Here is a 25,491-nt window from a genome sequence, read left to right on the forward strand (position 1 = left end):
AAAGACTCTTATTTAATGCTTCTCTTCAAGTGACTCCAGAAATGGCTGAGTCAGAACGCCTGACTTTTAAACTCAGGTGCCTGTTTGAGACAGGCAGACTTCACATAAAAGCAAAGGTTAGAAATCTCTGTCCTAGAGGTTTGGTACTCTAGGATCACCATCCTTAGAATTATTCTGCCTCCTCATTTAAAAACATTTTAGTGAATATATTTCCTGCCTAAATAAGTGTGTAGGCAACAAAGAATAAGATGTTTAATAGAATGAACTTCCAGACCAGTAATGAAAATTAGCCTATCAGCAGAATCAATGTTAGATTGATTCTGAACATTCACATTCACAGAGCATTATTACAAGAGTCTGCCTTCCACTTATCTAAAAGATTTCTGAATTGAAGCCTGAAATAAGCCTGAATTATTGATTTGCTGGGAGAAAATGAAATATTAGATACTCACTTTTACCAAAATTATTTTTGCTAGCTCTTCACAGACAGGCTTTTCTTCATCCTTCTTCAAGCCTTCTAATTCAAACAAGGTATTGTAATTTTCCAGCATTTTTGTCATTATCTTGTTGCAGATCTCCAGTTCCTTCATCCCTTCAAATCCAGAGCGCACGCTAGAATTGGAGAGATGACAAAAGCAGAGTGTTACAGGGACTCAACATACAAAAGGTCCTGCAGAGGGTCTCTGTAACATTACATTCGTGGATACAGGCTGGATAGCAGGCACAGGAAACTTTGAATTGGAAAGGAGGCCTGTGCCTATGTTGGTAACAGCTATCACAGTTTGTTTGTAGTTTTTTTAATCAGTATTAAATACCAGACCTGTTGGCTGAGCTACCCTATCCACAGAATCCAGGCAGGGACAGAATTAAGACTGCCTGGATTAAGAATTAATTATTAATTAATTAAGAATTAAGAATTAAGACTGCCTGGTAGCACCAAATGAGGTGCCACCAACTCTGCTGCAAGTTGGGTTTCACGACCCACAGCCCAGGCAGTTCAGGTATTCAGATGCTCTGAACTGTTAATTCAAGAGTCAGATTGCTCCAAAACCTGGTTCATGATAACCTCAAAGCTACACAAGAAGGATAAGTGAAAAAATTAGGAAATCCCACATGGTAATCAAAACACTGAATGTTAAACAAGGTCTTTGCCTTCAGATGACCCAACACTGTACACCAGATTTTTTAATCTAACTTTTGAGTTACGATTTCTTTTGAAAGTAGGGTCATAACTCAAAGGGCTTTCTAAAACATGGAGATGGATGGTGCCTTTTGCAGAAGAGCCTAAAAGATTAATACAAAAAGTGGTTCCTAAGCTCCATTTTCTGAAAGAATAACCAACTTCTTGGCTGCTGAAGAAGAGGCTTCTTATTCTCTTGAAACAGGCCCCTTTGCAGCTTACCACAGACCTTGAAGGCACACAGAAAAGGGAAGATACTGTATGTATCTGCATGTTTCCTCATCTATTTCACACAACTCTCTCATGCAGCAAAAAATGCATGCCACTTGCAACAGAGCTCCTAATTCATTGAAGCATCTAATAATGAGCTGCTGGAATATAAACTTTCTGCACACTTTACTGGACAATTTTATTGGGCCCAAACTGACTTAAATCCCATTTTAATGCAAAAGTACAATATCTGAAGAATCTTCTTCTGCAATACCTATTGTAGAGTATTTCCAGCAGACACAGTCTTCTCAGTAAGTCACAAAGTTGCTTCATGGATGTGAATTTCCTAAAGATCTCATAAAGCAGCAAGACTGATGATCAGGAGTAATGAAACACAGGAAACATTTAGAGTGAAGAAGCAGAGAAGAAAAACAAAAAAAAGTTTCAAGTACCTTTTGGCTGAAGACAAGAAGACATTATGTGAGAAGAAAACACAACCCAAACTCCCAAAAGCAAAACAAATTCCCCCTGAGCTACTTTACAGGGATGTAACTTGAAAGTAAACCATTGCTTACTGCAAAGAGTAAATAAAAATTTACAAATAACTACCTACCCTAAAACTAACTGTAGTTTATCGGGGTCAGATATGTATTTCAACAACAAGGCTCTGAAAGCTGATGCTCTCAGAAATTTTTCATCAAAAAGTGCCTTTTTGTAGGGGCTATTGATCCTTCTCAATGCTTTACTCTGTGCCATACATCTACATGTCAACAGGGAGAGTAACCACTGCAGCAGAACACATCTTTGTAAGATATGTTCTCCATATCTTTATTCTCTTTATTGCTATTATTTCAACATTTAATACATGCTAGAGTAGCAGGACCTGAATTTTAAAGGATTGAATTCCTTTATACTGTAGAATATTGGCAGCTGTGAAAATGTGTCAGTCACAGCTGATTGATTTCTTTAGTGTGGAAGTTGGCCTCAGACTAAATGAAGAACAAATGGGGCAACTTCTGCTGATGGATGTGCATGTACACCCTGGCTAATTCACTCTGGAGAATGTCAAATATTCACTAAAACTTAGTAAGTGGCCTGAAGGAAGTGTATGTATGCAGTAGGCCCATGCAGTTATCCTGACTGAAGGGAACCCCTCTTGCCATGCTAAATGATGTGCTCCAGTGTTGGTGTGCTGCAAAGCCTGCCTGCTTGCTAGCTGAGGCAAATCCTGACTATTACCTTCCTGATTTGTTTCTCCAAAACAGAGTACAACTTAAATAAGGGCACCCCTATGAATCTCATTCCCAGGAAAAGGACTGAAAATGTAATAGAGCACATGCAAGTCAAAATAAAGACTCCAGAAAGCAGAATTTTCACCTAAGCCACACCTGCTGGAAACTACAGCTAACAGTTGCCTACTGGCAACAGCTAATACAAAAACCTCTGCCTGGTTGAAAAACAGTCCAGTCTATAGTTTCCACAAAGCACAAAACCAGTACTTAATTTCTGCCCAATTCCATTACTATCTTGCCCTCCCTTCCCCACACTACCTTGTCAGTTAAAATTTATTAGATCAAACCTGTGAAAAATCGAACATCCTATTCTGAACAATTCTCTATGAGTAGGGTGAGACACATATGCAAAACACAAGGCTAAAGCTCATGGCTTCAGTCTTTTTTAACACCTCTCTCTGAGTGTAACTAAGCAAAGGACCATGAAGTGATTTATTTTAATGGAAATTTAACATATTTTATTCATTCCCACCTCTCTGCCACATTAGCAGGCATATTTAACAAAGTTTCTAATATATTTCTCCTATAATTGCTATTATTAGACCTCAGTCATGATAAGGACTATAACACTCTTTGAGCTCTCCATGGTAACATTTTCCTTTCAACAAATATATGCTGAGCTGAAGATAAGTTTATATTATGAGCACACACCACCCTGCCTATTTATACAAAGTAAACCCCATCTGCTGCCACACTGCATGATCTACCAGTTTGACTAGACTTTTCTGAAAATGCATGTAAAAAAATAGCCTTTTACTTTAGCTCTTCTCATTCTGAAAAGTCATGACATCTACAAATGTCACTTCAACTAACTAGAAAAACCCAGATCTGTGAGAAAATATTCTCTCACACTTCCACTTCCTTGATGCACACCCTGCTCCTTGGAAAATTTTCATGATCATTTGTGAAGATCTTGTTAAAACACTACAGTATAAAACTGTTCATAGTCATGGCTCCCTTATTCTATTTTCATGTTAATTAGGCATTACAACTTTGATGCTTTGAGAGTTAGACACACAATTTACTCGAGTTAGAAAATCCTCAACAGAAGGACTTCATCCCCTTCCAGCCACATATGTACAAATTACTTCAGTAGCAGCATCAGAAGCATCAGTTTCACTACCACAAACACCAGAAGGGTGCCATAAACCTGCAATTTCTATGGTTATTTCTAGCAGAACAAGTGTTGATAAGTTCAGATCTATCTTAGCAATCTGAACTGGAAAACTGCCACTGAAGTTATCACAGTGGCTTGCAAAGTCATCAACAGATACACAGCACAGGAAGAGCAGGAGCAAATTCCCTAGTGTGCCCTCCCATAGATTCCACAGACACCTGCCCTTCCCAGAGAGATGCTCTGAATATCTGTGTGCAAAGCACAGTGTGTCCACATTAAATATTTGGAAAAAATGTGCCTTGTCTAAATGAGGCACCAGCATTAAGAGTATCTGACACAGTACCACAAGTTTTGCAGGATATTAAAAATTGAAATTATTGGTGAAGTCATTTTAAAGCAGAAAAAGCAGTTCTCAGAATTAAACATTACTTGGTAATCGGATCAGGCTGTCAGCTCTTCATTTCAAAATCTGATACCCAGCAGCATTTCACACTTCTGCACAGTGTCCTGCCAGCATGGCTGGCCCACCCAGTGCAGCTCCACTAAGCTCCTGTCTGTGCAGACACCACACCCACATGTTCTCTGGGTTTTCCAGATTGAGTCCATGTCTCTTTCCACAGGGATGCTCAGAAAAGCTTCCCTCAAAGGGTTAAACCACAGCAAGGCTCTGTGTCCCCACTTCTTACTCAGAAGCAAAGTGACCTGAGGTCAGATTAACTCACTGTAAAAGAATTCCTTACATCTCAGGCATTTAGTTAAATGAATTTACCTCAAGGTCTCTGCAAACAAGCTCTAACAGGCTGAATGCAGAGTGGGATTTCCAGACAGGGAACCTCCAGACTCCACTGAGAGCAGTGCAGTGACACACACAAACATGACTGCACGTGGCACAGGACAGGCATCACTACAAGGCTCTGTCACCATCCACCGCACCTGGGAAACTTGCTTCAAGTGGCCAGGAGGACCTGGGAAGTAGTAATCTGTCTATAATGAGCTGAACTGAGGTCACTGAACTGATTTCCCCAGGCAGCAACTGCTGACAGCTCCCTGTCACAACTGAGAACCAGAGATTTCCATGTGAAAAGGTCATCTAATTACGAATTCCCAACAGTGCTTGACCCCACCCTGTCTGAGATGAAAGATGCACATTACCATTTCCCCAAGTGGCTCTGCAGAAGCAGCTTGCATGGAATGACAGCACTGCAATCCTAATTTACAATCACAGGGGGCTATATGCTCTATAAACTACTTTTGCTGCTTGAACAGTACCTTTTGTAAAGAAGCACCACAAAGTCACCTTATCATTCTCCCAGGGAGTCCTGCCAGAAATATGGGACTCAAAGGAAAGGAAACACTGCATGGATTTTTTTTGAGAGTTGCAATAATTTATAGAGATTAAAACTCGAGGCAGTCTGTTCTGTGCCTCTAGGCAAACTTCACTGTGTCTCTAACAGATCCAACCTTTTGGGCAGAACTTGTCCACTTCAGGCGATGAAAGGGATTTGTCCTGACACACCAGTCCACAACTGGTGCAGCTGAAAACAGGCACATATTCATGTCTGCAGACTCTGCTGCAAGATCACAGTCTAATAAGCAGCTAAAGATACAGCAACATTCATTTGAGACAGTTGTTCACCTCAGTCTGTGTGACTCCTTTATGCGCCCTGCATCATTTGCAGCCTCACCAGTCTGGGCGAAATGCAATGACAGATACAACTACTGAGATTTTGCAGAAGTGTTTTAGCTCCTGTGATACTGGAGAATCCTGGAGAGTCAAATCTGGGGCATGCACCTGCCTGTCTGTTAAAATGTGTTCCAGATTATCTTCTCTAGGATTAGATTTATTAGCCTAAGTCAACTCGGTAATTCAGCTCTATCAGCACTGCTTGCAAAATAACAAATAATTCATTAAAAATAATAGCACTAATAAATAATAATAAAACAACAGCACATAATGAATGATAATAATTAATAATAAAATGCAAAATGCAGGCAACACAGGTAACACAAAGCAGTTAGAGTGATACTGCCACAAAGGCTTTACTGATTGGCTTCATTTATATGCAAAATCTTTTGCTTCAGCAAAAGTTCAATTTTTCATCATGAAATTAGTGACAGGAGGCATCTTAGAGAGTGCAACCTACATAAAGGGGGACAAAGGGCAGTCCATAGCCTAACATCCCCTTACAAAGTGCATTGCTCTCATCTCCAAATATTTCAAAGCAGACGCTCTTCAAAAACTCTCCTTGTGATTGCATTTGAGCTGTATTGCTGAGCTCAAATATTCATGAGTATTTAATATGATTATGGATGAGAATGTTTATAGCCTTGCTACATTATACTTGATGTTTTAAACTATCATTAAAGGCTTCAGCATACTGAATACTTAGGAAAAATTGCTTTGCAGTGCTGGAAAATGCAGTATTTAAAATCTATGTGAACCCTGTAAGAAAGGTTACGGCTGTATGCTCCAATTTGCAATAATTCATGTTTAAACAACAATATCCAGTAATCATTTTGCCCCCAATCCTGGATTGCCATTTGTTTTGAAGACTGATGCAGGATTGGGGCTGCACTGCCTGAAAACAAAGCCCATCTACATAATGTTCTAAAGGCCAACATTACTCACTGAGAAATATTAATTCAGCCCCTCTGCTTTCACTTCAGTTTTGTATACCCAATCCGTGCAGACTCCAAGGCTGCTAGAAACCAAAGACATTCATGCATAACTTCAGATCAAATTTTAATTATTTCAAGTTCAGCATCTCTGAAATACCTACATCTACCCTACAATCTACCATTTTCTCCATATCCAAAGACAATATACTTTTCTCGTTACCCTTCGTATTACATAGTCATCGTACATAAATAACTGCATCTAACCCCAGCATTTTAACTGGACACCTGCATTTGCCAACCACTTTTTTGGGGGATGGAGCAATCCCTCACAACATAATCTCTATTGGAACAGAACATGTCCAAGTTTACGAGGGCTTGAATGATGGAAGCCACACGCAGAGATGACTTCTTGAGAGAGAGCTGCAATAATGGTGCAAATGGACCCTCTGATTACATCTGTTGGACCTCAAGTCTTACCATGCCAACCAAAGGACAGAATAAGGGCAACAGCTCCTCTGACACCCAGCTCCTGGAGAACAGAGAGGAGGAGAGAAAACCCAGCTGGTCCTCTCCATTTCAGCACAAGCTGTTAGAGCCAAGCAGAACCCCCATAGCAGGCCTTAACTAAGGCTATGTCTCTCCAGGAGCTGAAATTCAGGTCAATGGACAATAACTTCCTCCAAAAGTAACCACACTGCAAATGTTAATACTCTACACAGATTAGCCCAGTGACAGAAAAGACTATTTTTGTTCCTTCATGCTTGTAGCGCCTCCAGGGCTGTATTTCTCAATATACTTGACCTTTGCCTTCCATCACAATAAATCTGAACAACCCAAATTGGGAGAAAACAGTGAACCAAATCTCAAATCTGGTTTTGAGCTGTTTGACCTTGCCCTTTACATGTTCTTGTGTCTTACATCACACTTCAATACAAGGAATGCAAATAGCCATTTATTTCCTTTCTATTCATTAGAAATACAGAAAGGACAAGATAATCTTTCTTAGAAAAACACCAATGCAGTTCGTCAAACAGCAAGTAAGGAAGCAGGGGAAGTACTGGATAAGATAAAAGCAATAAGGGTTGAAGGTTTAGGAGATGGGATACATTACAGAGGATATGATGTAGAAAAACAGAATGAGATTAAGAGAACTAAAATGAAGTCTAAATATCTGGAAAGTGGCCAAGAAACATGATTTATTCAACTGTTAAACAACTTCAGTTATGGAGTAGGAGATACTATGCTTAAGTAGCTAAATTGTCACTAAAAATACCTTGCCAAAAGAAGTCCTTCACTATCAGCAGATGGGCTTTATCTTCTCTGACACTGTGCCTTAACTACACAAACTGACATTAATTTTAGACATGAGTGTGAATTTCTGACAGAAAAATCTCAGTTCTCCCTGCTTCAGCAGTGTAATTGCTGACAAGCTGAGCCTTCTCTCCTTGCCGTGGAGAAACCCGCCATGCGCTGCTCGGAACAAACAACGCAAAGCGAGAGGAGCGATCTCTCAGCCTCCTGCCAATATTTCATTTCTGCAGCTTCTCCAGGGACTGCCTGCAGCCAGCAGAGAGAGACAGCCCTTGCCAAGCAGGCTTCAGGCAGCCTTACTCTGTAGCTCTGAAATGTGTTCTGAGGATCTCCTTCTGGATGCTTGGCTAACCAACAGGTTAAGCCCAATAGCTAAAAACAGTGCTGCAAGTTCTTACCTCTCCCTATCAAATATTTGTTGGTACAGATAGTCACAGTTCCAGCAATAGAAGACTGCATCCATTACATAGGAGAAAAGGGTATTTGAACTGTTGCTCACAATCTTTGTGTCTGGACCACAAGAGTGAACTGCCCTGAAAAGATCACGATCTGATAAAACACAGAGCTGAAACACAAGATGGTGAAACTTAGTTTAAATAAAAATTTACATGCCTAATTCTAACCTATTTGGGTCTTTAAAATCTCATTAGCCATTTGGAAAGTGTGAAGCCTTGCTTTCAATGACCCTTCTGCCACATGAGCATTTATTTCAAGGTATCACATCTGCCAGGCTGGTTATGCTCACATCCAGACTCACGAGCGTTTGGTTTTTCACCTCCAGTGATCTCTGCCTTCCTCAGTCTTCTGCAGTGGAATGAGGTGTTTCCATCTCTGTACCTTACAAAAACACTTCTATCTTTTCCATGCTATCTTAGGAGCAGAGATCAGCCGTGGCAACAACTGTAGAGCTTTTAACACATACACTTTGGTTTAATATTAGGAATGCCAGTTACAAATCTGAACTGCAATTCTCTGCATTCTACACCAAAAAATATGCACAGCTAATTTTTAAACTCTCCTGAAAGAAGAGTTTAAAAATTAGCTGTGCATATTTTTACTCATAAAATTAGTTTATGAGTAAACTAAAAATTATTCTAATAGCCACTTGGGAGCTTGAGTCATAGCGATTTAGCCATTGAACTCAAATTCTTCTAATTACTTTGTTTGTTCTGAACTCTGCTAATACATTTAGACAGGAATTCCCAAACCACCCATATGAATGCAAGTTTAAGAAATTGTTTTGCTTTTCCTTGTCAGAAATTCGCAGTATTGTGCTTCCAGTAATTCTCATATTCATGCATCCCCATGCATACACTACTGTATTTTGAGAATTTTTTGTTTCAGAGAGGAAAACAATTATTTTTAAAATATACTTTATCTTTTTGGAGTAACACAGCAAATGCTTTAATCCTGAAATTCACCTTCATCATCCACCAGCAACATCTTAAGACAAGACAGCCATGTAGATACTTGGACTAGCTTTAGTTTAAGTGTCTCATTCCTCCATGTTCTCTCCCTAATCAATGGAAAAAGATATGCTCCTTTTAAACACAGCCAGCAACATCTAGCCTGGGTACAAGAAACTGTCTCAACATATTACAGAAACCTAATTTCTGTTTTCTCTCTTTAAAGAAATCTACGTCTTTCCAAGAGGAAGCTCAGGGGTATAGATTAAATTAATTGCTCCACAAGACTAAGTTTTAGTAGACAACTCAGTATTAGGGCAGAGCAATATTTTACAAAAATCAATACAAATGCAACATTGATACAAGGAACTCACTTGTCTCTTCTTGGTGATATCACACATCTTTCAAGAGTGATGACTGAACTAAACTGCTTAGGTGTCTCCCATGTCAAAGACCTTGGATGCCAGCCAGTGGGCTCATTGCAGAGGTGAAGGTGCTAATGCTGCACTGCATCACCGCAGTGACTCAACAGAAACCTTCTCACTCAAGAGTGTTCTTGCACCTGGAAATAACTCTTCTGTCTACTGCTGCAAGCTCCACCAACAGCTTAAACATGTCTTCAGCACAAGCTCCCAGGAGCTGCGCCCAGTGAAAGAACCCAGTAAAGCTACTGACCCCAGTAAGGAGTTTTAGGAGACCAGTGGAATCCCACAAGCTCCAGAGCAGTTTCTAAATACACTAGAAGGACAGAGAGACCAGAACCATCAGCATCTGAGGGCAGACACCAGATCATAAGGCCAAACATGCAGATAGTATGCAGTATCCATCTCTAGAAATTATATAGCACCTGGGTGCTGCATTGGAGTCCTTTCCCACCAAGGATCCTTTGTCAAAGCCTTCTGCAGAGAAGAACTCATATTAACTGATAGCAAAGGAAGAAACCTGTATGAGCACACACCTCCTTGCACTGACACAGTCCGAAGGCCTTTCACTGTTACACTTCTGCTCAGCTACCAAAGCAGCAATACAAAACTGATAAACAGTTCAGCAAACAGCAAGAGGAAATGGGAGAGCAACTCCACTTCCATCTGGCTCAAAAACAGCTTTAGCACTCAAGTTGAACACAGAGCCCCTGTCACTGCCTCCATCTGATCACCCTGACAAAGTAGATTTCTGACATCTACATTTCTGGCCACGTGCCAGCAAACAGGGCATAGCAAAAAGCCCAACTTACTGAAAGCAGTTTGGTCCAAATACAGTGGCAAGATTGCCAAGATTCATCCTGTTCTCTACGTGATGTTCAGCAACCTTTATCAGGAACTGGCACAGGTACTTCAGCAAGGAGTAATGAGCATCAGGCAGTTCTTTAAGGAGTTCTTTCAAGTAACTTTCCTTCTGCATGTCGTTTCTAGAGTCTAGGAAAAAGAAGAGAAGAAAAAACATATATATATGGTTTTCTTCATTGCTGCTAACTTAATTACATGGGTGAGCAAGCAGTGGAAGCGAAAATTCACTCCTGCTTCTGCTCAGAGACACACAACTCCTCAGTTTTCCTCCAGGAATGTGCATGTTTGTCCTGAGGCTCATCCTGGCCACCAAGGGCGCCATTTCACTCTTACCTTTATGCCATAACCTTTTCCCTGAACAGATTGAGCAGTTACTAACAGTCAGCTAAGAGCTTTAGAGCATGTTTATCCCCACCTGGCACAGCTAAATCTGCTTTAACTCCCTCTCTACCAGACCTTCAGATTCATGCTCTTTCTGGATGTTATCCCTACTTCCCAAGCCCTTCTCATACTATTAGTTTCCCTTCCCATGAAAACCTTCAAAAATAAGAAAGCAGGAATGGTAAAACAAAGGGTCTCCTGAAATGCACAGTGTTATAACAGCACTACAATGCCTTCTGTGGGTGACAACTCTGCTACATATTCAGGAAGGAGTATTCCTTATGGGAAACAGACTGTTCTGGGCACTGTCACACTCCAAAATGAGTCAAAATGTGGCCTCATGTTAGAAAGCAGTCTTCCTATACTGTACAATCTTCTAGAATTTAGGTATGGATAAAAGCTTTCCATATTGAACTGAGTCACATCCAAGTATTTAAGTAAAAACTGCATGAACTTCACAGATGCTGTGTTTATACAGACCCAGGTGGTAAACACAAGCTTGGCCTCACACACAGCTTCTGCTTAACTGTGTCCTGCTGCTGGAATTGAATTCACATGCAAAAGTTTTTGCTCCCCTCCTCCATCCCAAAAACACCTTCCAAAGAGTGATTTGTACTACCCAAAATCTCGGATTTACATGTCAGTAGAAGCAAAGTTTTCAAAACATGTCAGTATTGCTTTCTCTTTCACTAAAACAGGATGTGTAAGTCCTTGCAAATATTAATTTCCACTCTCCATGAAAGTGAAATGCTACTAAAACTTTCCCATATGCATGAAAACCCCAAGCAGTCTGCATCATCATTTTCAGACAGAAGACCTCATGCCCTGAAGGTTTTCCACACCCATCTAATTATAAGCAGTGTCCATTAGCATGAGGCCATCTGTGCATTTCTAGTACTGTTTCTCCTTATTTATCAGCCTTATGGGCTGCTGCTGCTCTGCTCTATGCCCTGCTACCAGCATGCAGAGAAGACGCAGGAAAACATCCCATGGCTGGTGTTGCAAGAAAAAAAGAACATTTTACATTTGTTTCACATTTTTTAGAGAGAAAAAAGGAGGGGAAAACAAAAATCTTTGAACACTGTTTAATGTATGTATAAACACTTCAGAAGTCTTGTCTTTGTTTTTACCTTTCATTTCCCAGAAATATTCAGGGCTGGGCTGAACAGTGTTTCAGGAGTAGAGTGCTCTGAAAAGTGGTTTGTTGCAATATTATTTCTGTTTTACAATCAGACATTTTGTGTGGCTAATAAACAGGATTTATCCTGCAAATAAATGGCAAACAAATGAAGCTTTTGATGTACTTATTTGCCACTTCATACAGCTTAAACTCAAGGGACTTCATCTGCTTCCAGGCTTAGGATTCCTGCCTTTCCTGACATGCCTAATACTGTACATGGCAAGAAAGTCTTTTTATGTTTTATATGCACAGTGAATTCACTTTTATATGTCTGTTTTTGTACCACAGACTTAGTATGAATTCTTTCATCACAGCAGACCAAATGCCAGTCAAATTACAGGACCAAACATTTTAACCAACTGATTAACTACAGCCTTTTCTTCTACAGATAAGAAATTAGCTCCTTAAGAAAAGTCAAATATCAAATATGCATGAAGCAGATGAGAAAAAAAAATCTTATTTGCTTGCTTATCACAACCTTTTTTACACTTACAGAGAGGAAAAAACCATCATGACTTTGCTGCAACCAATCAGCTTGGCAACAGCAAGAAATCTGATCTATTATTGCAGCAAAATTTCAGGAAGCTTCTGAAGGCTGTATTAAATGGAGTAACAACAAGGAATTTCAGTGCATTTGTATTTGCACTTATCAAAGTGGACTGTACAGTCTCTGACTTGATTACTAATTATCTTTTTATGAATCTTAAATAAAAGAAAACTAAACACAAATAACTTCCATGTAGCCAAAACATATTCCTAACATACTTTTCTTTAGATAACAAAGCAACTAGCACAGTGTTTTCTATTACAAATTGCTTGCAGTTATGATAAGGAAAGCCAAAGCCATCTCCCAGAAAAAACGTACCTCTTCCATCACCATCACCCTGTCATCTAATTAGGGAATGCCCTTGATAACTAATTGCCTCTCTGAGTCTCCCACTGGGACTTTAGACTGATGGGTACTTTTTCATTTACTGGAGGAATTTCCATCCCTTCCAAACCAGGAAGATGCTAATAACCATCACAAAACATTCCGAGCACAGGTTTGCACTCTAACAACAAACAAAGCTATTGGGCCTGTGGCCTTAGTAGTGTTTTCTGGGCAGGATGTCCCTTTTCATCAACCATGATGTTTTTGGGGTATGAATTAACATCAAAAATGTTATTGCTGGGCAGAGTCAACCTTTGTTCATTTCTGTACTTTCAAGAACAGACACAGATACCATATCACAAGATGATGAGAAATTACCCTAATTGAAGGACGTAGAGACACTGAGTAACACGAGGCAGCAAACCCCATTTACTGAGCCATCAAGTTCCTTCTCTTTGTGCAACCTAAGAAAGGAAATAGGGCTTCGCTCTCGGTCTTCCTTCTCCAGTAAAAAGACAAGGCAAGAAATCAAGTTATTCTTCCAAAAGAATCCAAAAATCAGAATTAATGTTGATTCTTCTGCTGATGACATTTCATGGATTTCAGCTTTATTTTTAAAAATTGCTTTAATAATTCATGGTGAATCTAAACAGTGACATGCATACACAGTATTCCATGCACTTTGTATGGTTTTCAGGAGAAGTCTACTACTGCTATCAATTAATCTATTTCTTCAAATATTACAGCTTTTCAACTTACTAGAGAGCAAAAACAGTCTTGAGTCATAACAACAACCCATTCTTTGGAGCATTCCTCCTCCTTTTCAGTTTGTTCCAAAGTCAGTCACTAAGGTTTACTCAACTGGTAGTGACTATCAGAAAAACATCAGAGCACCAGAGTGGCTTATGCTACTCATGATTTTCAAGCACAGCATATCCAGTTATTTTGCCTAGGGGAAAAGGAGGAAAATAAGAATGAAGGCTAAGAGGAAGGTGCTCTCAAGGGCAGACACACTCATTCAATTTTTTATTTTGGGAGCCTTCCAAAAGCCATGTGCAATAGACAGCATCTCAGCCAAGGCTTGCAAGCCTAGCTAGATGTGCAGGCAGCAAGGGCTTGAGACCAAGAATGAAAGAATGGATTGGGCTGAGGAAGGGAAGAAAACCAGCAGCCTCAGGCCATGTCTAGGCTCAGCAGTCTGAGGACACAAAACACAGAGAGGATCAAGGAAGCCAGCAAGGGCAGCTGGTACCTCAAAGCTGAACTAGGGACTCATTACTGAGGAATGAGTCAAGGAGACAAGTGAAAAGGACAGGCAGTATCTCCAAAAATGTTAATTAACTAGAAACAGGAGTCTCAACAGTGTAGGAGGTACAGACACATTTGTGAGGGTGTTTTCAGTCTCATTTCATTTCAGCATACACCCACAGCTCACAACAAGAGGGAGATATTTTCCAATAGTTCATGCTATTTCTGAACATATTGAGCGTCTCTGACATACTAGATAAACAATTTAATTCCCCAATTCATCTCTGTTCATGTTACTCCTTCATGCTGCCTGAACTTCACCAAATATATGGAATTCATGCAAACAAGTGTGCATAATTGTTTTGCTCAAGTCTCAAATGGTCTGACCCCAAACAACTCCAGTCTGTAAGCGCTGAAGCCACATTACCACAGTGCTCCAGCCAATTATCTGTGCTGTGAGGTGAGGAAGAAAGGCAACTGCTCAGTGTCATGCTACCACTGCATAGCTTCCAGCTGCCTTGCATGCTAGCAGAGTGGAGGGTAGACAGAAAAGCTTGCATCTGTCAGTAGTTCTCAATGTGCCCTGGGAAGCTGATCTTTGGCTGCACAGAGGCAGCAGGTTGTACACTGCAGTACCATGGCACCCACTGGGCTGAGAGAAGAATTAAAGCATTTCTTTCCGTCTCCGCAATCTATGGGAAGTGGGACTCCAGTCTCTCTCTGCCAAGAAACAATCTGCTTCAGACACCATCCTTCAGACATGATCCTGCACCAGAGGGGAAAAAAATCATGCCTTGCTGCCTGCAGGAGCAGAACTGCTCTAAGCCCTGCTTGTAAGAAGGCTGTCATCACAATCCAGCTTGAGACACCTCACTCTCTATCATTACAGCACTTTGCAGCACTGTATTTATCCTTCATTCCAACATCCTGGAGGAACAGCACACTTCTTTTGCAACTCTGGTGAGTGTCATCTGCAAAAAAATCCAGTTCCAAGAGTTTTTACTGCATAACGAATGTCACCATCATATGGAAAACAGAAGTTATTTCTCTGGCATGGAAACAGCTCTGATAACACTAAAATGACCATAAAAGCCAAAGGAAAAGGTTAAAATCATGTCACAAGGGCCTGGAGAATGACAGATATCTAATGAATCAGATTTCATGCACTGCTGCAGTTGCCATGGTGTTGGAAACAATGCCCACTTTTAAAAGTTTCAAAAGTTTATTAAACCTTAACAAAATACAACAAATGACTGAATAAGGAAAAATTACAGTAAGCTGTAAGGAAAGCAAGGAAAAATTACAATAAGCTCCCATGTGCTTACCTACAAAACAGCTGCTTCACCTTTTATACCCCCGGGGTTGCAAAAGGTAACCTTAGCCCCTCCCAAAGTATGCAAATCAAATCTTCTTCACTGTCCACTGGTGGAGATTGCTTTCTTGCAGCTTGATTGGGGTCAGGTGTTGTCATACCAAGGGGCACAGGTACCCAACCCTCCTTCCACATGTCCCAACTACCAGTGGCAACAACACAAAGGGGAGGGGAAAGGGGATTACGTGGAGAACAGAGGACATCCAAAAAACAAATCACAACAACATCAATAAAACTTCTCATAACATACACATAATATTCATTCCTTAACTGTGAGAGCCAACCACATCTGTAACAATGGCTAAAAGGTCAGCACTCATCTATTCATTTTCACAGTCATTGTTCAGATTGAAATTTGACCTCTAAAATCCCCCAACACAAGCTGTATTTTTGGTTCTGCTTGTTCATGTAACTCAAACAGCTGCTGGCTACTAAGTGTTCTATAAACTGACCTGTTGATCCAGAAGGGAACTGCTCCTTCCCTTCCACTGCCTCCCATCCCTCTCCCTGAAACAGGCAAGGCTGTTCACAGGCACCAGACAAAACCATGCCAGTCATCACAGGCAGTGAGCAAAAGGAGGTATGCGAAACAGAACTCACACCTTGCTGCTGCCCACCGAAAAAATATAAATTCTATAGGATGAACAATGTCAAGAGGCCAGAGTGATATGAAATAGCAATGAAACTTAATTAGACTGAGTAAGAAAGGAAGATGGAGTCTGTATTTCACTGTACCTCCACTGGAGGAGGAAATGAAACGACAACAAGAAGAAAGAATGTACAGTACAGTAGCACTTTGCCTTGATGAAAGCAAGTGACCTGTGAAAGGGGTAAGAGCTGGGCATACAGCTCCTAGCATGTACAGGTGTCTTAAGAGTCAGTGATCACAATAAAGAAGATAAGGAATGAAAAGCCAGAGGGAATAAACAAGCTCAGGCAGGGATTGCTGTATGGGAGCTGCTAATTTCTGGCTGAGGTTTCTCAAAGTACAGTCCATTTCACACAGTTCTGCTCTGAAGTGAAGCCTCAGCCACAGAAGTGATTGTGATGGACATTCTTCACCCCACAACTCCCTGTTAGGAGCAGCCTTTATTTGTCAGGCACTGTGAGGAGACCGGCGGACACCAAGGTCACTATCAGTGTGTCCCTGGCCTGTGCTTGCAACACACATCTCCAGCCCTTCCCATCTCCCACTGCCACTGTCCTTCTCCAAGGACACTGAGAGAATGCCAGGACACACCACAATACACTACATGATGTTTTATGGAACTGCATAGTCCTGGCATTATGCTGAATATTAATTTAAACAGAAGTACTGTAGGATTTGAGGGCAGCATGCAGACCTCTGTTTCACACAACACTGCACAGGCTGCAAACAGCAATGCCAAACCAGCTGCATGGACTTCCTGGACACTAACAGGACAGCTTCTCTCTTTCATAATAGGGCAGATTATTTCTCTGTGATTTGGCAACTAATTTGATAGCTGAAACTGAAAAGGGTTACAGCTGCAGGTAAAATTTGTAATTTTCAGTTCAGCTATTTTTAACTAGAGGAATCACTCTCTAACCATTTTTATAGTAAGTAAAGTAACTATGTGTTCTTCTTAGGCCAAGATCTCAGCTGGCTTAAAAAATGCTGATAACAATCCCTAAAAATGCACCAAAAGAAATACAATATAATCCTAAAAAAACATTTCCCATGCAAAACTTCAACAGGAGGGAATACAGAGGTTGTGACAGAGCTTGTATTTGCCTTCACTGTAGACATGTTGCAAAGTGGCTCCAGATTCAAAGTTATTTTTTAATAACCTGTTGACTCAGAAACAGTTTGACCTACTCTCTTCACAGTTTACAAAACGAACACCCAGGCATGCACTGTCCTGGTACCATTTTGCAAGCAATACCCTTGCACATACTTTGATAAGTGAACAGATAAGTTCTGCAATCCCACACAGCTGGTTGATCATTTAACTGCAAGCAAATGCCCACCTACTACTTAAGCGTATCTGAACACGATGAAAATCATCAGTGCCTTTCATAACTACTCATTTATGCTGTATTTTCTGGGATGTGAAAAACGTTTCAAGTTTTCTCCAAACTTTACAAAAGCCTTCCCCCTTGCCACAACAGAAAAATGCCACTTGGCAAGTAAGACTTTTTATTCCTAATCAAAATTTTAATGACACTAAACTTGATCTTATTGTGAAATACAGGCAAACTTAGCTATGAAGACACGTCACAGTTGGATGGATTTTTGCAGATCTGGGTTCATAGGTTACACCAGTAACTTTATTTGGAAACAAGAAAGTTTGGTGAGTAAATCTGCTAAGTAATGATATCCATCTCATTTCCCTAGAAAGTACTGGGGGGATTTTGCCCTTCCTGTAGGAGACAGAACAAATTAACCCTTCCACAATCACCACAAACAGCCCACAAAAGACATCAGCAGTTCCTGGTACAATTCACCAATATGACCTTTGTGGGGGCAGAGATATGGAATAGCAAAGGCGTGACTTATTTATTTATTATTAATTTACACTTAAGCTGTGATTTATGAGAAAGAACATAAATACAGCTCATGAGTCAGACCTAGTGAAATCTAAAAGTCCCCAAAGAAAGCACAGCAATAACCAGAAAAAAAAGGGACTTTCTAAAACAACAGCACCTCCCTACACAACACTTCCTGAACCCTATCCTTGTGCCCCAGATAACTTTAGTAAATAGGAAAGGTATATTACAGTCCACATACAGCCTACAGCTGAAATGTCTGCACTCAAGGTAAAGCATAAAGCTCTTCTCCAGTGCACCATCAACACTTTCTACAGCCCACAAAACAAAAGGAAGAAAGAAAACATATGGCACTATTCTCACTCCTCTTGGAAATGGCTAAACCTCCTCTTCATGGAAGGCAAGAAAAGTGGAAGTGAGACCTCAAGACAAGTGTGTGAGAAATTTGCACCATCTTCTACCAGGGATGCATGTCAGAGAGCATGTTCCTCCTCTGCATTCTCCAGTAACTTTACCCACTCACCTTGCAGCTTCTTAGGAAAACATAAAGAAGTGTTGACTGCCTGCAGCAAGAGAGATGAACTGTCAGTGACCCACATGGTCAGGGAGCAGGGCCAACCACCACTTATTCCACCTACCACCACCAGAGATTGTCAGATACAGATGAATTAGATTGAAACTTGCATAACTCTCTTTAAAATGATGTCTCAACTTCCCACAGCAGAAGTGGTGGTCTTTCCTATGGCTGATCCACCACTTGAAGGTGGATGAGGGGGTGTGAATAAAAGAAAAAAAGAAATCTTCCAGGTTGTGTGCTATGACTGGGAATGGAACATAAGGTCTGCTGTTACTTGCAAACTGGTTCTTTTTTTTGATGGACAATCACATTATTTAGTGAAAAGCAGAAGCTTTGGCACTGTATGCTTTTAGCCCAATCTGACAAGCAGATGAAGTTCTCACTTCTCAGTGTCCATTACAATGAAACTGCCAGAAACCACCCTAGCAAACAGAAGTAAATCTATGTCCTAAAGAGACTGCAATTATTTTCTACAAGCATACCCAAAAAAAACAGCTGATCATTTCACTTTTTATTCAACAGATATAACTGGATTAGAAAATCATAAATAGTCTAGACTTTACCAAATACACAAGAAACATTTTTCTGCCTCTTGTAACAGAACTGCACATCTGGGAGCAGATAAGAGCTGAAGCCAAAGGAAATGAGGAACAAAGTAAGTAAACTAAGAAACTGGATATCCAGAAAGAAAACACATTCAAGGATGAAGACTTTACCTCTCACTTACCCTGGTAAAGCTGAATGAACCTGGGATGTAAGGCAGACGTGATAATTCCATCTGGCAACTCTCTCAAGAACAGCTTCAGCAGACTGGCTGCTGAGTACACATCACCATCTTTAACGAGTTCCACCTCCTCCCCACGCTCGTACTGCAGACGCAGCTGCTCCACCATCTTCATGCTGCCATTCACTCTGAAGAGACCTTCCTGTGTCATACCTGTAATCATATCAGGATTGAGCTGAACCACCACATCCCCATGATATGATGAAACAGATATTCTAGTTTGAATAACACACATGTAGTAATACAAACGAGGGCAATTAATACACCACAGTATTAAAAAAAATATCACTCTGTCCCCAGAAATCCCCTCTAGTCAGGTAGTTAGATTATGATAAATCACAAATACTAATGACAATATACTCTTTTGAGAACCCACAATACTGCAGTGGCACTGAGTTGTCTCACACCATGAGAAATCAACTGAGACAGACATTTTCCATTGGTATACTTCAACAGAAAAGGACCCTAAAAAACCCTTCAGTTTCATTTTTGCAAGTTTCATTTTCTGCCATACTCACACATTAGGATTACTTCCAGCTTCATGTTCCAGGGTAACAGGTGCTCACCTGCGACCATCATGAGGCAAAAACATCTCACTATGTGCTGAGTGCAGCAGTAACTCCATAGTGAGTTCTGCAACTCTATGGTAGTAGGAAATCTCAATAAGCAAATAATGTATCATGGACTGCACAAAGCCCAAAGGATTTCACAATGAAAAAGAAATGGTATCGATCACTACAGGCCAGACACCCCAGTAAAGGAGTTGTACAAAAAAGGAGGCTTCAACAGAGGAAGCCAGACTAATCATACTAAATTAAACAGCATTTTCTGGGCATTTGTTAAGATTCAAAACCTTTTGAGAAGATCCTAAAACTGACGTCTGCAAATTATTTCTTCTCTAGAACACTTTCACTGCAAAAATTCTGCCTTTCTAATACTGTGTCTATAGACCTGTTTGTTCTTCCTCAGAAACATAACACTGAGAGGATTGAATATGTATTGTTTTCAACAGTTCAGACTAGACATCAAGGAACTGCAATCTGACAGAATGTTTTCAGTCCAGGAAATCAATTCTGAGGCAACAGAGTTTGTAGAGAAAAATAATCTCTTTTATTGGACTAGAAGACAAACTGCTCTAGTAAGAGGAAAAAATGGACAAGAACTCAAAACATTTTAGTTGACTAATATGAGATACTACTGTCAGAGTTTGTATTCCTGCATTCACAACAAAATGCATTCCCGTGTGACATGCTGTGCTGCCATCTCGAGGGCAGAAAATACCTCATCTCAATAAAGATTTTTGGTTTTGCAGCACTAGGTGAGCAAAGGCCACAGCCCCCACACAGATCAAACTTCCTTCCCCCTCTCTCACTCATTTATGGAAATAAAGAGAGACTAGAACATCCTGAAAACAGTAATTAGAAACTACTAAATACAGCACAGGGAAATTTGGCTTCATCTACAAATTTGGAAATAGGCAGCTTAATGCAAACTTAGTTTAAGGATGTAGCTGCCCAACAGTCAGCTCAGCCTGGGTGTCTGGGCCTTTGTTAAAAATGCCTTCACAGTTAACTTTGCCATTAATTCACAAAACAAACCTAACACAGACACAGGACACCCATTTCAACAACTTTCCATATGAGAGGGTATCTTTGAGATCTTGCTTACATTTTGGAGAAAAAGAATGGCCTTTATCTTTATTGGGGCCAGATAATCAACTTGGCATTCAGAAGCCCAGCTAATCTTCCTTCAGAGTAGAAAACTTGGCTTGTTTAGTCCATATTTGGGACACAGTCGTGTGGGATTCCAATCTTTTTATGGAACGCAGAGCACAGTCCACAACTTGCAGTCAAGAGTGTCTGTCAGTTTCTGGTTTTGATTAAACCCTAAATGATGGAAAGCTTTTTCCATTTTCTCTCTTCCAGTGTCCTAGCAGGCCACTTTTATGCAGGTTGAAGTGCATCAGGGAAGAAGCTGCTGTGTAAAGCTAGGATCATGTTTTAAATTTGCACTGTACCTTAATCCAAGCTAATTTTCAAACCATGTTTGCATCTATGAGCTTCTGAGGATCTACCAAGATACAGTCATAAAATCTAAGCCTCTACAGCTGGATTATCATTACTGAGTAGCTAAAAGGAAACCTTAGGGCAAAACCAATGCAGCTCCTTAGAAGATGCCATTACCACCACAAAACCTTTTCCATTGCTGACCAAATGCCATACATCTGTGCACCAGTGGTGCTCTAGGTTTCTGCAAGGAGACATATTTCAACAACAGGAACTGAAGTGCCACTAAATGAATGCAAAGAGAAGCTAAGAACTGAACAGCTACTTCCTTGAGGGGATTAATAATAACTGGAATTCATCTGTAAGAACTTGTATTCCTTTCCAGTAATATTCTCCGATGGGATGTGTGTCTATGTGTATGTGTGCCTGTGTCTATCTCTATACAGAAAAAGTGTTAAAGACAAATGTTTTGCAACTGGAAGATGACACAAACCTTCACAAATGGAATACATTCCATTTATAAACTGAACAGCTTGTTTATGAGTGTGCTGCTACCTAACGCTGTAGTTCACCTTTATAAACATGCTAAAAAGTAAGTTCAGCATCAAGGCAGAAATTAAAAAAGCAGAAAACCACATACAGTAGCATTCTTTGCCTGTGGTTCATGCCACAAAAAAAACCCACATTCTTTCCTTTGAAGAGTCCTACATAAAGAGTGCTGCTAAGGAGATGTTACTCCACTGATCTTACCATGCTGGGTGAGGTACTCCACTATATTCCACACAACTATTGGGATTCCATTTTTGCTCAGGCCCTGCTGCTGGAGCTCCAGAAGACTCACACCAAACACCTTTGGACAGGTTGTGTCCCTCTGCTTGTTCAGGGGAGACACAGCTATCTTTTTCATGTCCTCCTTCAATCTCACAGCCGATTTGCTTTGCTTAAAGGAGCAGAGAGAAGAAAAATGGGCATTAGTCACATTTGCTGCAGAAGGTTGTGTGGGCACAACACACATCCATCAAAATTGGCTTTTATGCTCCAGCATAAGGGCTTGGCCCCACTTCGTTTTAATCCACAGGAAAAAACCTCTGTGAAGTAGGAAAGTAAAAATGAACAGAGAAAACACTAGAAGAGGAACACGAATGTAGGCGGTCTGTAGGTAAGGGAGAAAGACTTTTGCAGAGAAGATTGTTACTAGAATAACAAGGAACTGGGAGTAAGCAAGCAAGAGACTGCTGCTGTCAACTCATGAAACTCACATGGGTTACAAAAGTAACTGGACAAACACAAACAATCCCAATACACCACCAGTATCTCAGCTTGGCTCCAGGATGCCTGTTGGGGCAGTACTCTGGAGAAGGTTTACTACACTCTTCTTCCAAATATTGTTTCCTAGGGATTTATTCTGGCCACTCTCAGGTGAGATGGATCCTTATGAAAGATGTTCTGTTATGTTCAGTACCTGCTAAGTCTGAAATTTAATTACTGAGGTTTTAAGGTTAGAAAGGGACTATGTAATCTAATCACACATAACAAGGGGGGTGGAAAACCCACTGCACAATAAACCCTTAATCCCATAGGTTCTTCTGGAGGCACAACATTCTCACAAGTTTTCAGTTGCAGTGACAGAGAAACCATGGGAAGATAGTTATTAAAACCCAGGGGAATAAAAAAATACATGATTAATTTATAGGACTGATAATAGGGAGAAATCTTAATCAGCCTACAGGATTGCACATTTGGGAAGACAGTTCAAGGCAGAGCAGCAGCATCACCCACCATGATGGCAATCACACTGCAGGAACTGGGAGCCACTGATACCACAGAGTTCAATCTCTTTAGGAAGCCCACCACTGGCATGGTGCTTTAAAATAAACTTATTCCTACTGTGTTTCATTAACAAACTGGTAGTAGAAACTGTACACATGGAGAATACGGTACAGTAACATAAAAAAGTGCTCAGATTCTTGCCCAAGTCTTGACACTTCACTGTGTTAAGACAGATTTTATCACAGCTTACATATTTTATACAGGCCTTTAAAATCTCTTCACTTGAGACCCAATGTTTTTACTGTAGTCTGTAAGCAGCATGAACATCTGCTATGTTGCTATTAAGCATGACTGTCCTTACAGATATAAAATGATTTGGCAGTTCTCTCACTTGGCTGTGCTTTTGCCATTAAACAGTTATTTGAGGCACATGTGTGCTCCATAGTCCCAGGTCCTACACAACACTTGTGTGATATTTACAAAAGATGTTGCTTATATAAACATCACAAGTATGTTTTACTATTTTTGAAACAGAACCGCAATATTGCATTATTGTGACCACTTCATAAATATTTAAAAGGAACAGTAGATGCACCAGTGTTTGAACTAAAATTTGACTAACATTAAAATACGACATCTTTTTTAAAAAGACATGTTCCCGTTCAGGATTAAATGAATAATAAACAATATTTATTCCAAGCAGAGACATGACCAGGTAAAAATCACAAAGACTAGGTTAAATTCAGAGGACAGCAAAAATCCTTTGAGCAGTTTCTGAGCAGCTGTGATGCTTAGGGAGCTTTTCCAATTAAGGCCTTCAATTAGCTTCACAATCTTGCTCAGTTACAGGTTTCCAGCCTGTTTCAACATTTGAAAACCTGAGTCACTAAATTGGATTTACTTGGGGAAACTCACTATTTAAATCCACATGACAACCGACAGACTTTTGCCATATCCACAGAAACAAGAGGAAATTTTTGAGCTTGCTTCAGGATCTGAAGAGGCTGCGCTAACCAAGAACAAAAAATTATGTGGTTATCCAAAATACACATCTAACCAAAATCAAAACATAGCCATCCCCTCAAAACAGTTCTGAAACAAAGAGTTCAGTGTTATGTTGCCTTATAGATGGAAGATCTGACTTTACCCACGGAAAACACGTCCAAGTACTAATGCCACTGTTGCTGATTTCCGAGACTGGGAAAGCAACTTAATCATCCCTGCACGATGCCGCCAAAAAGTTCCGCCCAGACACTTGGAAAAAAGCTATTTATACGCCACGGGGACGCACTTTTACAGCAGCTCATCCAACAACTTTAACGCAGGGAACGCGACAGCGCAGTTGTTCTCTGGGTTTAAAAAAAGAAGAAGAAAAAAAAAAAGAGGGAAGGGAGGAGGGGAAACTAAAAGAAAAGCGCCTGGCTGGAATCGTCTTTTACGAATCTTTGCGTTTCCCAAACGAGCGGCAGCTGCCGAGCGGGGAGAAGCAGAAAGAAAGAGAAAGAAGAAGAGAGGAGGAGAGAACAGATGGAGAGCGCTCGGGACGAGGAGAAGGCGCCGGGCCCGGCCCGGCCCGGCCTCCCTTGCCCCGGCCCCGCGAGGGACCCCGGCGAGGGCGGGAGGAGGAGGAGGAGGAGGAGGCTGATCCAGCCGCCATGCAGCCGCTGCCGTGCCCGTGCCGCCGCCAGCCCCTACTCACGCGTACGGCCAGCGCCCCGGCCCCCATGCCGGCTGCCGCTCCGCCCCGGCCGCCCGCCCTCAGTGCTCTCGGTACTCTCGGCGAGCGCCTGCCGGCGGGAGCCCCGGCCCCGAGGTGCCGCCCGCCGGCCCGGCCCGCCCCGCGGGCCGCGGGGGGAGAGCAGCCGGGCCCCCGCCTCCCGCCGGAGCGGCCGAGAGGGCTCGACGGGGGCGAGTCCGCCTCCCGAAGCTTCCCCTGGTCGTGGCGGTCGCAGCGCGGGCCCCGCGGCTGCAGCGGGCGGCCCTCGGGCATCACCGAGGCCCCGGGCCGGGCAGCCGGGACCTGGCGGGGAGCGGAGCCGCCCCGCTCGCGTGCGAGCCTGGGCACGGGCAGAGCCGCTGGCAGAGTCGCCGCGAAGCCGCCGAGCCCAGTAACGTTAGCGGGGTGCGGGGGAACCGCAACCGCGCCCGCCCGAAGGGCGAACGGAGCCGGGCAGCGGGGCCGAACAAACCCCTCTGTGCCACGGCCCCGCAGGGCAGGATGCGGTGCAACACTTGGCCCGAGTCTGAAAAGTGTGAAGCAGCCCAAGCATTGCCCCCGTTATGGTTTTCCATCTAGGGATATGTTGGTGAAATAAGGAAAGTTTAACGCGAAGAGTGGAGGGGAGGACACCCCAGGCAGGCAGCGACTGCCAG

General features: G+C 41.6%; 1 protein-coding gene across 7 annotated transcripts in view; it reads right to left on the minus strand.

Moving 5' to 3' along the window:
* The window catches only part of FAM13A (family with sequence similarity 13 member A), a 125,597-nt gene extending 100,489 nt beyond the window's left edge, over positions 1–25,108 (minus strand). For 4 of the 7 annotated variants that reach the window (XM_077177058.1, XM_077177054.1, XM_077177057.1 and 1 more), the window contains exons 1-5: positions 24,818–24,944; positions 22,099–22,288; positions 19,286–19,495; positions 10,370–10,550; positions 453–612 (exon numbers count right to left, since the gene is read on the minus strand). In XM_077177058.1, the coding sequence (XP_077033173.1) occupies positions 453–612; positions 10,370–10,550; positions 19,286–19,495; positions 22,099–22,288; positions 24,818–24,844 (768 nt within the window). In that variant the 5' untranslated portion in view covers positions 24,845–24,944. Of the gene's footprint in view, positions 1–452; positions 613–10,369; positions 10,551–19,285; positions 19,496–22,098; positions 22,289–24,817 lie in introns of all 7 variants that reach the window. The other 3 variants (XR_013182009.1, XM_054632746.2, XM_077177055.1) reach the window with 2 other exon arrangements.
* Between the last annotated feature and the right edge of the window lie 383 nt (positions 25,109–25,491).

The sequence above is a fragment of the Agelaius phoeniceus genome, chromosome 4 (genome assembly GCF_051311805.1).
Source record: "Agelaius phoeniceus isolate bAgePho1 chromosome 4, bAgePho1.hap1, whole genome shotgun sequence".
Lineage (NCBI taxonomy): Eukaryota > Metazoa > Chordata > Aves > Passeriformes > Icteridae > Agelaius > Agelaius phoeniceus.